Source organism: Psammomys obesus, unplaced genomic scaffold, assembly GCF_907164565.1.
Source record: "Psammomys obesus unplaced genomic scaffold, mPsaObe1.curated_primary_1811, whole genome shotgun sequence".
In the NCBI taxonomy this organism is placed as follows: domain Eukaryota; kingdom Metazoa; phylum Chordata; class Mammalia; order Rodentia; family Muridae; genus Psammomys; species Psammomys obesus.
In genome coordinates, this window is record NW_026595981.1 from 10,056,465 (window position 1) to 10,069,580 (window position 13,116).

The 13,116-nt window shown below is 42.4% G+C and overlaps 1 protein-coding gene across 3 annotated transcripts in view; it reads right to left on the bottom strand.

Annotated features, from left to right (window-relative positions):
- The window catches only part of Usp32 (ubiquitin specific peptidase 32), a 134,640-nt gene that overhangs the window by 6,462 nt on the left and 115,062 nt on the right, over positions 1–13,116 (bottom strand). For all 3 annotated transcript variants that reach the window (XM_055619803.1, XM_055619801.1, XM_055619800.1), the window contains one exon: positions 2,856–3,047. In XM_055619803.1, coding sequence (XP_055475778.1) covers positions 2,856–3,047 — 192 coding nt within the window. The remainder of the gene's footprint in view (positions 1–2,855; positions 3,048–13,116) is intronic.

Genomic DNA, 13,116 nt, shown 5'->3' on the forward strand with positions numbered 1-13,116 from the left:
TCTCTGGGGGCACTTCACATGACATATGTGGTGCACAGTCATACGTGCATGCAAAAACACCCATACATAAAAAGTGAAAATAAATTAAAAAATATCCTAATACTGGAACCGGATGTGATGGTGCATGCCTTTAATCTGAGCACCAGGGAGGCAAAAGGAGGTGGATTTCTCTGAGTTTGAGGCCAGCCTGGTCTATACAGTAAGTTTCAGACTAGCCACAGCTACATAGGAGGACCCTGTCTCAAAAGAAAAAAAAAAAAAAATCCTCGCACTGGATTGTGGAGATGGCTTAGTCACTAAAATGTGTGTTATGCAAGCATGGGGCCTAAGCTCTGATCTCCAGCACCCATGTAAAAATCTGGACATGGTGTGAGACTGGAGCAAGTGATGGGGTAGAGACAAACAAGACTTCTGCCTAGCCAAAAGGGTGACGTTTGGTGAGAGGACCTGTTTTCAAAAAATAAGGTAGCATGGTGGTGGACTAAAGGACTTGATATAAGGCCTGATGATCTGAGTTTCATCCCCAGAACTCAATAAAGGTGACAGGAGACTCAACTTCACAAGGTTACCTTCTGACCCCCACACAGGAATGTGTGTGCTGTGCTGGCTAGTTTTCTGACAGCTTGACACAAGCTTAGAGACAGTTGGGAAGACAGATTCCCAACTGAGAAAACAGGCAAGCCAGTAAGCATTGCTTTTCCACAGCTCCGGAGTTCCTCTTTTCAGGTTCCTGCCCCGACTTCCCTGGATGATGGACTGTGATGGAAGTATAAGAAAAATAAACTTTCTCCCCAAATGGATTTTGGTCATGGTATTTCATCATAGTAATAGATGTAAACTGGTACCAGGAGTTGGGTATTACTGTGACCATGTATGTGTTTTGGGGAGGATTGTGAAACATTTTGGAACTTCGGGCTTGAAGGGTCATTGATAATTTAACAGAGAAGATGAAGCTTCGCACTAGTACAGATGATGGGAGGCCTGACTTGTGAAGTTTCAGAGGGAAGTTCAGACTCTATCAAGAATGTCTGCGTGATATTTTGATTTACGGGTCACTAAAGTAAAACTTCTGCATTGCTGTGACACTAATGCTTGTTGGCTGGGGCTGAGGAATTGGGACAGCAGCATCACTGAGGGCTGTAAATCTGAGAGTACTTCCTCAGAGTCAGCACACAGAAGCTGCAGTCCAGGGAGGACTACGACTACATCTCAGGTTGCTAGCGTGAGTATCACCTGGGTGGTACTGGTTTTGAAAGCACGAGGAGGTACACAGACAGTACCTGAGGCTTAGTACTGTATAGTAGGGCTAGAGTCCCCGAAGAGAGGCATATGCACACAAACACATATACACAAAACACAACTCCCCATCCTAGTACTGCTAGGTGTAGAACAGCACACCATTCTCTCCCTCCCTTCCTCTGTACTGTCTGGACTGCATAAGGAAGGAGCCCAGAGGACAATGTCTTTCTCTCCTGTTTTCACTGCTGAGCACAATCAGGCTAGCTGGCACAAGAGTTTCCAGTGAGTCTCCCATCTTCTGGTGGAGGAGCTCCTGTGTCTGGCTTTTATGCTGATTCTGGGGTTCTGAACCTGAGATTCTCAGGCTGTGTTGCAAGTACTTTTATTCATCTGAGCCACCTCTACATCTCTCATTATCTCTCTCTCTCTATTTTTGAGGCAGGGTCTCCCTCTGTAGCTTAGGCTGGCCTGGAAGAAACAGCCCTCCCAAATGCTGCATTACAGACATTGAGTCTCTATGATGAGAAAGTGCTTCCTTAAGTTAATCTGTCTTCATAAGCTCTTCTGATGGGCAACAAGAGGCAGGAAAAAAATCAAACAAATCTAGGAGAACATAGCCTTGGTGTGCTTTCATACACACACCACAGAGACATGTACAGCCACTCAACTCTATTCACTGGACATGGAAGCTCCTGAGTTGGCTGCTCTCCTACAGCCTAAGTATGGGCTAGCCTACAACTTCCTCTTTTGTGGGGCTAGAAGGGCTTTCACTCTTTTTTGGAATTCAAATTCACCAGGTTACAATACATTTATAGCATTTCTCATGTTGCAGTAGATTACAGTTACTGGCCTATATCACTTTTCTCTCTTGTAAGGCTCTAAGCTCAGTTACAGGATACAGCACATATTTTTAGAATAATTAATTTCTCTATTCAACATTAAAATTGAGACAGGGCTTATCTGTGTAGCTGTGGCTGTAGCCTGGACTCTCTTTGTAGACCAGGCTGGCCTTGAACTCACAGAGATCCGCCTGCCTCTGCCTCCCTGAGTGCTGGGATTACAGGAGTGTGTCACCACTCCAGGCTCAACATAAAAATATTTCACAGAAAAGTTCACTCATTCATTCATCCATTTTTTAAAAGAAAAAGATCATTGTTTTTAATTGTAAGCATGTGTTTGTGTATCTCTGTGGGTATTTGTGCACAGGAGTACAGGTACCTGAGGAGGCTAGAGGTATTAGATTCTCCCTGGGGCTTGGAACCAAACTCAAGTCCTCTGTAAGAACAAAATGCACTGTCAACCACTGAGCCACCTCAGAGCTCTGCTCTCTCTCTCTCTCTCTCTCTCTCTCTCTCTTTCATCAGGGCCTTGCTTTGTAGTTGAGGCTGGCCTGGAACTCATGATTTAGCCTAGGCTTGCCTTAAGTTTTTTGTGATACTCTTGTCGTAGCCTCTCAAATTCTGGGATTACACCTGTGTGCCACTATACCCAGATAGAAAAGTTTCTAAACATAGCTACAGGAAGTATCTTATCCTAAAAAATAGCCTCCAAATCCTGTTAATGATTTCTCTCCTTTACAGCTGACTCCTCTCGTACAGGCAGGGCTATTCACGCACCAGGATTGGAGGGAGCCTCCATAGGTCTAGCTTCTTGGTTGCCAAACAGTGAGTTTTGCACTTGGAGCAATAGTACATCTCATTTTCTCCCAGCTCCTCCTCACTGGTGAAGGCACGGAGACAGCTGTCCAGGTTGATGGGCTCAGCCTGTGCTCGCCGACTCTGCTCCACACTTTCATGCTCCTCTACAACCTACAGGAGGAAACAGGATTAAAACAGAATTGTACTGTGGGTGGGGAGAAACGCAACCCAAACTATAGTCTTTGAGCAACACAATACACACACACACAAAAAAAAACATCCTACCAATAATATCCTGGATTAAATGCCCAGATATAAAACTAGACTTTTTTTTTTTTCTTTCTTTCTTTTTTTCAAAACAGGGTTTCTCTGTATTACCTTGGCTGTCCTGGACTCACCTCGTAGACCAGGTTGGCCTTGAACTCACAGAGATCTGCCTGCCTCTGCCTCCCAGACTGCTGGGATTATAGGCATGCACCACTGTGCCAGGCTTACTTTTTTTTTTTTTTTGAGATAGGGTCTCATGTAGTTCAAGCTCGTCCTGAATTCACTATGTAACTGAAGATATCCTTGAGCTTTTGATCCTCCCTTTTATTTGCACAGCAACCTCCCTAGAATGGACTCTTTCTTAGCATGGAGTTTAAGAGATGACTCAGCCATTAAGAGCACTGGCTGCTCTTCCAGAGGAACTTGGGTTCAATTTCCAGGACCTACATGGTATGTAACTCTCTGTAATTCCATGTCCAGGGGATCTGGTGCCCTCTTCTGGACCCTGCAAGCATGTATGTGTGTACAGATGTAGATGCAGGAAAGCACCCTCATACATAGTCCCTTCAGGAGGTGTACGGGAAGGCTCATCAGATTCAGGTGGTGAACAAACTTCACACAGAGCTGAAACCTGTGATATCTTCAAAGTGCCCACCCCCACAGTCAACAACTGGCTGAGAAGACTAGCCAAAATGCTGAGAGATTTTTTTCATGTGTCCAGCCACCTGCAGGTTGTTTAGCAAGCTCCAGAAGTCAGAAGAGGGCAGATCCTCTGGAGGCACCATGTAGGTACTAGGAATTGAACCAACCAGAGTCGTCTGGAAGAGAGTAGTGCTCTTAACCACTTTCTAGTCCCCTATGTAGCTGTATAATTCAATACCTGTTTCTATAAATAATCCCTAACCCATACCTCTGCTAGTACCCCTTCTCTCCCCCCCCAAAAACCCCTCAGTGTTTTATCAAGCTGGACTTTGGTGTAACTGTTACTTTCATATGTAGGGTTCTTTTTCCGGGGTAAGCGGGTGTGCGTGCATGCTGCACAACTCTGGGAAAACAGCTGTGTGGCAACACACACAATTTTATGCTGTGCTGGGGAGTGAACCCAGGGCTCTACGCACGCTAGGTAAGCACTCTATCAACGAAGCTACTCTCCAGCCGGTGACCATTGTTTCTCTTGAAATTTCTTTCTGGATCCTTCAAAATGACAAAACAATAACAACAACAAAGAGTTAAAATGCCTGTTTATTCACAAATTTTAAATTGTTAAGACAGTTTAAATGTGAACTAGCCTTCAAGAAAAAGAGTAGTAAGAGTAAGCTATTTAGATTTTAGGAAGAAAGAAGTACTGAAATGCTGCATATGTAACAGAGTTAGGAAAAATAATATGTAATGTTGATGCCAGATCTGGATGGAATAAAAAAAGACCAAGAAAAGCTCATCATGAGAAAGCCCTAATATACAACTCATTTGCATACCAACATGTAACAGACTTATCAGAATCCTAGGCATCAACATGTTTCACGACTGCTTTATGGAGGGGGCAGAGGGTGTAGGGTAAAGTGGATTGGAATCCTTCATGCATGCTAGGCAGGTACTCTACCACTGAGTTGCCTTACTTCAATGGAAGTACTTTTTTCTGTAATGGCAACAATATGAAGAGCAACCTTAATGAGTAATATATTTGTTGATACAATCTTTAATTTCTGGCTAAAACTTTCAAATCCAGGTAACCAGTATGATCAGCTTTGGGACAAGAAGGAGTTAAGTATAAGAAGAGGGAGCAAGGGCTGGGAGTGTAAATCAGCAGTAGAGTATTTGCCTAGGGTGTTTTGGGGATCTGGCTTCAATCTCTAGCATCATAAAGGAAAAACCAAAGTGCAAACAAAAACAGATGGCATAAAGGGAGTGGGAAGGAGTAAAGTAGGACATGGATGAGGGAGAGAAGGAAGGACCAAGACAGCAACGGTCAAAGATTTTCTCCCCCAGATCTCATACTCTTGCCTACAACCTAAGAAACAATCAAGAACCATGGAGACAAGACTTGCTTGTCTCTACTATGAATGAGAAGGTAGGAAAGGCATGCTATCAGCAATTATGAAGGTTATCTGAGACTTTATACAGAGTCTGGACTAACAAATCTAACAATGCTTGCCTCTTTTTGTCAAAGATCCCAGTGTCCACACTCACTGCCCCTCCTCCACAAGTGAAGCATTTATCTTCACCTGAAGCAATTTCCTATGTTAGGTTTTCTGAAACTCTTGGAAACACTGGGCTGCTTGGATTATGAATTGGCACAACTTAGGTCATTTGATTTACTGCAGGTTTTCAGGTGAGACTTTTTCCCTACAGAAAGAGACAGGTGAGTCACAGGCTATCAAACATGCCAATGAACTATCAAGGTTGGAGTTCATCGGGCAATGAAAGTTTTATCTATGGATCACCATCTGGTCTAAAGAACTTGATTTAAGAGAAGCTCAGGGGGAAAGTATGTTTTTATAATAAAAAAGAAATTTTGTTAGTCACTGGCTCTAAAAACAGAATTGATAGTAATAAAGCACTAACAGTCTTTCGGTCTATTTCTGTTTCTCTGTGACAGGGTCTTGCTATATAGCTCAGGCTGGCACTGACCACCGTAGGTAGCCAAGCGGCCTCAAATTCCTCATCTTCCTGTTTTAACTTCTTGAGTACTGGTATTGTGAGCATGTGCTACTGTGGTTACCTCTCTCACCTTAAGGAAAAGTGGATATGCTAAGGAAACTTGGGTGGGTGTACACACTTGTAATCCTAGCACTCAGGAGGCTAAGGAAGGAGAATCACTACATGAAGACCAGCCTGGGTGACATAGTGAGATCAGGCCTCAACAAAACAAAGACTACAGCAGGCTGGGGAGACAGCTCAGTCTAAAAAGTGCTGGCCACGTGTTCACATGAGAACTTGGGTTCAATTCCCTAGAGGACAAACAAAAACTGAGTTTGGTAGTGTGTGCTTGTAAACTCAGTGCTGGGAAGGCAGAAAGACCTTTGGGATCCATGGCCAACTAGCCTAGCCTAACTGGTGAATTTCAGATCAATAAATGAGAGACTTTGTTTCAAATAAAACAGACAAAATAAAACCAAAGTAGACAGCTCCCTAACTGGTGAATTTCAGACCAATAAATGAGAGACTTTGTTTCAAATAAAACAGACAAAATAAAACCAAAGTAGACAGCTCCTGAGGAATTAGACCTGAGGTTGATCTCTGGTCCCCAACATGATTTTTATACATACAAAACACCCCTATATCAGGACCATCAGCTTTGCATGAACAGAAGTATATAAAAACATAGTGGCCTCTCTTTTCCTTCCTTCCTTCCTTCTTTCCTTCCTTCCTTTCTCTTTTTTCCTTTTCTTTCTTTTTTTTTTTTTTGAGACAGGGTTTCTTTGTGTAGCCTTGGCTGTCCTGGACTTGCTTTGTAGATCAGGCTGGCCTCGAACTCTCAGAGATCCATTCGTCTGCCTGTGCTTCCTGAGTGCTGGGATTACAGGCATCTGCCACCACATCCGGCTAAGGCATCTCTTTTCATAGCTAGTGAAAATTTCTATCTATGCTATGATATACTATTTTTACTACTATGAGCTATATAGGTAGGTGGGGACTGAAAGAGTGATAAACACATTTTTTGAAATTCATCAATACAATTTCCTTTAATGATAAAGACTTCTTTTACCTCTTGGGGTCCACAATTAGATCCTCTACTACTATCCAAATAATGTATTGTTTATAAATACCCTTTTCAAAATTGTAAAAAGGTAGAAATCTTTTATATACTTTTGCTTTTATTTTTAATTATGTATATGTTTGTGTAGAGTAATGTGCACATATGAGTATAGGTGCCCAGAGTCCAGGACAGTGTGTTGTATCTCCTAGAGTTGGATTTACAGATGGTTGTAAGCCACCTGGTAAATGCTCTTAACCACTGAGCCATCTTTACAACCTTGTATGTGTAACAGACACACACACACACACACACACACACACACACACACACACACGCTAAAGCCTGGAACTTTCTATACAGATCAAAACGGTCTTGAATTCAGATATCTGCCTGTCTCTGCTTCCCTAATTTTAAGATTAAAAGTGTGCAGAACTATGCCTGGTCTTTCATATTCTTTTAAAACAAATCTTCTTGCTTTATTTATTTGCTTTTTTGGTAGTATGTGTACGAATGTGTATGTGCAACAGTATGTGTGGCAGCCAGAGGACAATCTGTGGGAATCAGTTGTTCTTCCTACCCTGTGGGTTCTGAGGATTGAACTTGGGTGTCAGGCTTGACTGTTAAGTGCCCTGTTGGTAGAATGTTCTTTTGGAATGTATACACCTTATCCTTGTTCATTCAAATACTGATTTTTCTCCCCCACTCTTTGGTTTCAACCCAGACATTACATTGTGATACTTATTCTAAGCATCACCTATCTCAAGTTTGTGTAAACATGCCACCATTTGTTCTCTACTTTGTCAATTAAAACAACCAGCCTCAATGCTGAGCAATGGAAAGGATAGGGTGAACATCCTGGTTCAGAGTGGGAGAAGAGGAAGAAAGCAGGAGAGGAAGGAGTAGGAGGGAGAGGGGAAGAGCCGGAGGAGAGGAAGGAGTAAGAGGGGAAGAGGAGAGAAGCTGGAGGAAAGATCTTGTAACGACTTGGAGAAATGAACTGAACCAGACCTAAGATATCACTGAAATCTAAGTGGTAGGAAACTATGTGGGCTTGGAGATTTAGGATGGAATAACTATAGCCCAGCATTGTGTTCTAAGTTAATTAAATAAATCCTAGTCTCTCTGTGGTGATTTGGTTATACAGCTGTTTAGATTTAACCACAGCTTTAGTAGAAGATATTAATATTTACTATTGATATAACAAATACAACAGTGCCCTTATCTGCTGAGCCATCTCATGGCCCTATATCCTTTTGTTTGTTTTTCGAGACAGGGTTTTTCTGTGTAGCTCACAGAGATCTGCCTGCCTTTGCCTCCTGAATAAAGGTGTGCACCACCACCGCCCATCGGCCCTATACCCTTAACAAAAGGAAACCACCATCAAGATACTGACAGGGCCTGTGGTGTAGGCCTTCAATCCCACCACTTGGCAGAGGCAGGCAGAACTCTTGAGAGTTCAGCTTGGTCTACATAATGAGTTCCAGGACCGCTGGGGCTACATAGAGACAGTTTATCTCAGAAAAACAAAAACAAAAAAAACCTGACAGATTTTCTTTTACCCTTTTCATTTTTGAGACAAGGTCTTTATAGTCCAGGTTGGCCTTGGACTCATGATTTTTCTGTCTTAGTCTCCATGGTGCAGGGATTATAGACATCTGCTACCATGCCTGGTATGTAGTGCTAGGAGTCAAAGGTGGGGCTACATACATATATACTAGGCAAGCACTCTACAAACTGAGTTATATCCTCGGCCCCTTCCAATGGGTGTTAAAAAGTCTGAATGATCCTCAGTGGAGTCTGGGGTGTAGGTTCCAAACCTGCATCTATTTGCCAGGTGTCGTGGCACATGACTTTAAAACCAGCACTGTGAGGCAGAGGCAGGTGGATCTCTGAGTCCGAGGCCAACCTGGTCTACAAAGTGAATTTCAGGACACCCAGGACTACACAGCAAAACTCTCTCAAAAAAGCAGCCAACCAATCAGACAAAAATATCACCTGATGTTAAACAAACAACAAAAATACACAAAACCTCACCCATAAAACTTGCTATCTTAGGTTGGTGAGATGGCTCAGTGGGTAAAAGCACTTGCTGCCCAATCTGACAATCTGTGCAGAACCCATAAGGTAGAAGAACCAATTCATAGGTTTTATCCTCTGACCGCCACATTCCATGGAATGCACAAGAACTTGTATACACACACTCTCTAAAAATTTAAAAGGTGGGGCTGGAGAGATGGCTCAACAGGTGAGAGCACTGACTGCCCCACACAGTAGCTCACAATTATCTGTAACTCCAGTTCCAAGGAACTTCTTCTGGACTCCATAAGCACCAGGAGCACAAAGAGAGACCTGCTGTAGGAGCTTTAAAGAGGGGAGTTGAGGGTGGATATACTCAAAATACATTTTATACATCTGAGAAATTATCAATGAATAAAAATATTAAAACTTTTTTACAAAATTAAAAACTTTATTTTGCTATGTAGTAAAAAAAAATCAATATTCATTATTTTCAGTGACTACATAATAATTTATATAATGAATTCATCACACTTTATTTAACCATACTTCTAATTCGGAGTAAATACATTTCTAATTATTTACTATTTAAAAAGAATGCTATATAGTGAACAGAGTACTATTTCCCAAGGAAAACTAGATGGGAATCACAGAACTAAAAACATAATTCAAATGAGTAATAACCTCAATTGTGTACCAAGCTCTAGGCATGACCCTCTAAGCAGGGGCAGGAACTACATTTAGTAAGAGCCCAGATTAGTCATGTTTCCATTCCCCAGTAAGACATCTCAATAGCTCTGGAGTTCCCTCTGTGATATGTCACTGAAAGTGGAAGTGGAGTGAGAATCACAGGTTACATGCAGGCTCTTCTGGTAAGTGATGGTCCTCCAGAACCTCTCAGATTGCACAACAGGCTGGTTAAAAAGGGGAAGAGATATAGAGAGCTAAATAATCTCCTATCTTTGATAGAGATTGCCTTGTTAGGATAATGTCGTGAAAGGGTCAGACTAACTTTGTAACCTGTATGTCTTCTAAAGCCTATAGTTTTGAGTTTTAGGTTCAGGTTAAGCTAAAGCCTCTTAGTACCTTTCCAGAGAACGGAGGAATGTGACCCTATCTGTGAGGACAGATATAAAGAAAGCAAGCAAGCAACCTTCACTCAGCAAAAAGAACGACCGGACCCTTGTCTTCAAGATAGTGTTTCTTAGCAACGAACCCAGACGGCCTCAACCCTTCTTCTGAGTAGCTCCTGACCTCCAGCCAAAGGATGAGCTGACTACCCCCACCTTCAATTGCAGCTGCATCCACACTTGGCAGGACTGGCCAAGCTTGAGCACCTAAGACTAACCAATTATCTTACTTTATAGCTTCCTCATCCAATCCTAAATTGCCAAGACTGCAACTTCAAATTTCCTGCAATTTTTCTTTTAAAAACCTAAAGGCCTTTGTCTCCCGGTGCCACTCTTTGCTGACCAGCAGGGGTGACCCCATTGCGCAATGGTTAAATTAAACCTCTTGCTTTTACAACAGTCTTGGTCTGAGGGAGTTTCTGGGAAGGGTGCGATCTTGAACTCCTGAGCTGTGAGACCCCAGTCTTATTATAATTTGTGCTAAGACTTGTAAGTCAACCCATTGCTGAAATTTTCCTTCTTTAAAGAATGCATGGCTAAAGTTTTTGAAATGCCTTGTTACAGTGAGCATGATCTATAATACCTTTTCAGAGTTTCTTTAGTTTTTAGCCTAGTATTCTCTTTCTTCCTCTGCCCCTGTTTTCAGACAAGATCTTATGCAACCTTGGATGGCCTTGAACTTGCAGTGTATTTAATCCAGGCTTTGAACTCCTGATCCTCTTGCTTCAATCTAGTGCTAGGATGACAGGGTTGTACTATTATGACCAGCTGGGCCTAGTAATCTTTTTTGTTTGTTTGTTTGTTTGTTTGTTTGGCAAGAGGCTACAGTATGCCAGATAGAGGTGGCACAACCTTTTAATCCCAGTACTCAGAAAGCAGAGGCAGGCAAATCTCTAAGTTCAAGGCCAGTCTCCTCTACAGAGCAAATTGTTGGATAGCCAGGGCTACAGAGAACGCTTATCTTGAAAAACAAAACAAAACCCAAACCGAACCAAAAAGAGTCCATAGTACATCTATTCTTGGCTAAAAAGACCTGGGTTTATGGTGTTATAATTGAGAATCCAAACAGGATAGTAGGCCATGAATTAGTTAATTCTCCCATTCCTCAACAACATAAAAAGTTAGAAAAGTAAAGCTGGTGAGATGGTTCAGAGGATAAGTCAGAAGACCTGAGTTTGATCCTGAACTCACATGGCAGGAGGGAGCTAGTCTCTCAAGTTGTTCTCTGACAACTACATACATATGCCCCACCATGAAATAATGAGTAAATGTAACGAAAACAAAAAGACATTAGTCAGTTATTATTATTAACTTATTTAAAGTTCACAAGTTGATACACTAGCCCACTCCCGGGTTGCTTGGGCACCTGTGATGTCATCATTCGTTGCTGCCAGGGATAAAAGGATCCCTCCTCTTCTCTTGCTCTTTCCTCTTTTTCTGTTGGGGTACCCCCTTCCCCCATCTCCGTCTCTTTCTCTGCCCTCATGACCACTTAGGTCCTAACTCTCTTCTGCTTCCCTTCCCTTGCATAAACTCTTTCATATAAGATTTGGTGTGCACATGTGGGCATCATTTTAAAATGCTAACAACTTCTCCATTAAGTTATTTCTGGTATTTCCTTTTCTTTTAGATTCTGTAAATTTAATTTAGAGCCCTACACATGCCTTATCCTGAGTGGTAGAGTTACAGATGTGCATTACCTAACAAATTCTAAAAAAAAGATTAATTTTAAAAATTCCTAGCCAAGTGTGATGGTGCATACTTTTAATTTCAGCACTCAGGAGGTAAAGGCAGGCAGATCTCTGTGAGCTTGAGGCCAGCCTGATCTATAAAGTAGAAAAGCCAGGGCTAGTACATTGAGAAACCCTTTCTCAAAAAAAACAAAACAAAACAAAACAAAATTTAAACTGCTTTATTTATGTGCTATGTGTGTTTCTCTGTTGAGTATCTGCATAAATGAGGCCATAAGTGAGCATCAGATCCATTGGAGCTGGTATTACAAGTGGTTGTAAACCAGCTGATGTGTGTGCTGGAATGGAACCCAGGTTCTCTGTGAGAGCTGCAAATACTCTTAATTGCTGAGCCATCTCTCTAGTCATTAAAACTTCCTTTAAAAATCTTAATTAAAAAAAAAGGGGGGGGGGAACTGGAGAGATGACTCAGGTTAAGAACATTGGTTGCCTTCCCAGAGGTCCTGAGTTCAATCCCCAGCAACCACATGGTGGCTCACAACCATCATTGATACATAATAAAACAAAACAACAACAACAACAACAACAAAAAGATTTAGCTGGGCATAGTGGCATACACCTATGATTCCAGTACTTGGTGAAGAAGAGAGGCAGGTGGATCTCTGTGAGCTCAAGGCCAGCCTGGTCTACACAGCCAGTTCAGAACAGCCAAGGCTACACAGAGAAACCCTGTCTCAGAAATTTTTACATATACTGGTTTTGGTCTGCATAATAGGCCTATGTACTGTATGCATGCAGTGCCCTTGGAAGTCACAAGATCCTCTGAAACAGGAGTTGCAGACTCCTATTATAAGCTGGCATGTGGTGCTGGGAACCAAACCCAGGTCCTCTCCAAGAGTAGAGGTGTTCCTAATTATTTTTGAGCCATTTCTTTGTACCCCTGTGACATTTTTTCTCCAAGACAGGGTTTCTCTGGGTAAGCGTGGCTGTTCTGGATTTGCTTTGTAGACCAGGCTGGCCTTGAACTCACAGAGACCTTCCTGCCTCTTTCTCCCTGAGCACTGAGATTCCAGGCGCAATGGCACCTGGGCCCCTATTAACGTCTTCTTTTTTTTTTTTAATTTGAATTTTTTATTAATTAGTTTATTCACTTTGTATCCTAGCTATAGCCTCCTCCCTTATTCCCTCCCAATCTCACCCTCCCTCCCTCATCTCCTCCCATACCCCTCCCCCAGTCCACTGATAGGGGAGGTCTTCCTCCCCTTCCTTCTGACCCTAGCCTATCAGGCCTCATCAGGACTGGCTGCATTGTCTTCATCTGTGGCCTGGCAAGGCTGCTCCCTACCAGGGTGAGGTGATCAAAGAGCCAGCCACTGAGGTCATGTCAAAGACAGTCCCTGTTCCCATTACTAGGGAACCCTCTTAGACACTGAGCTGCC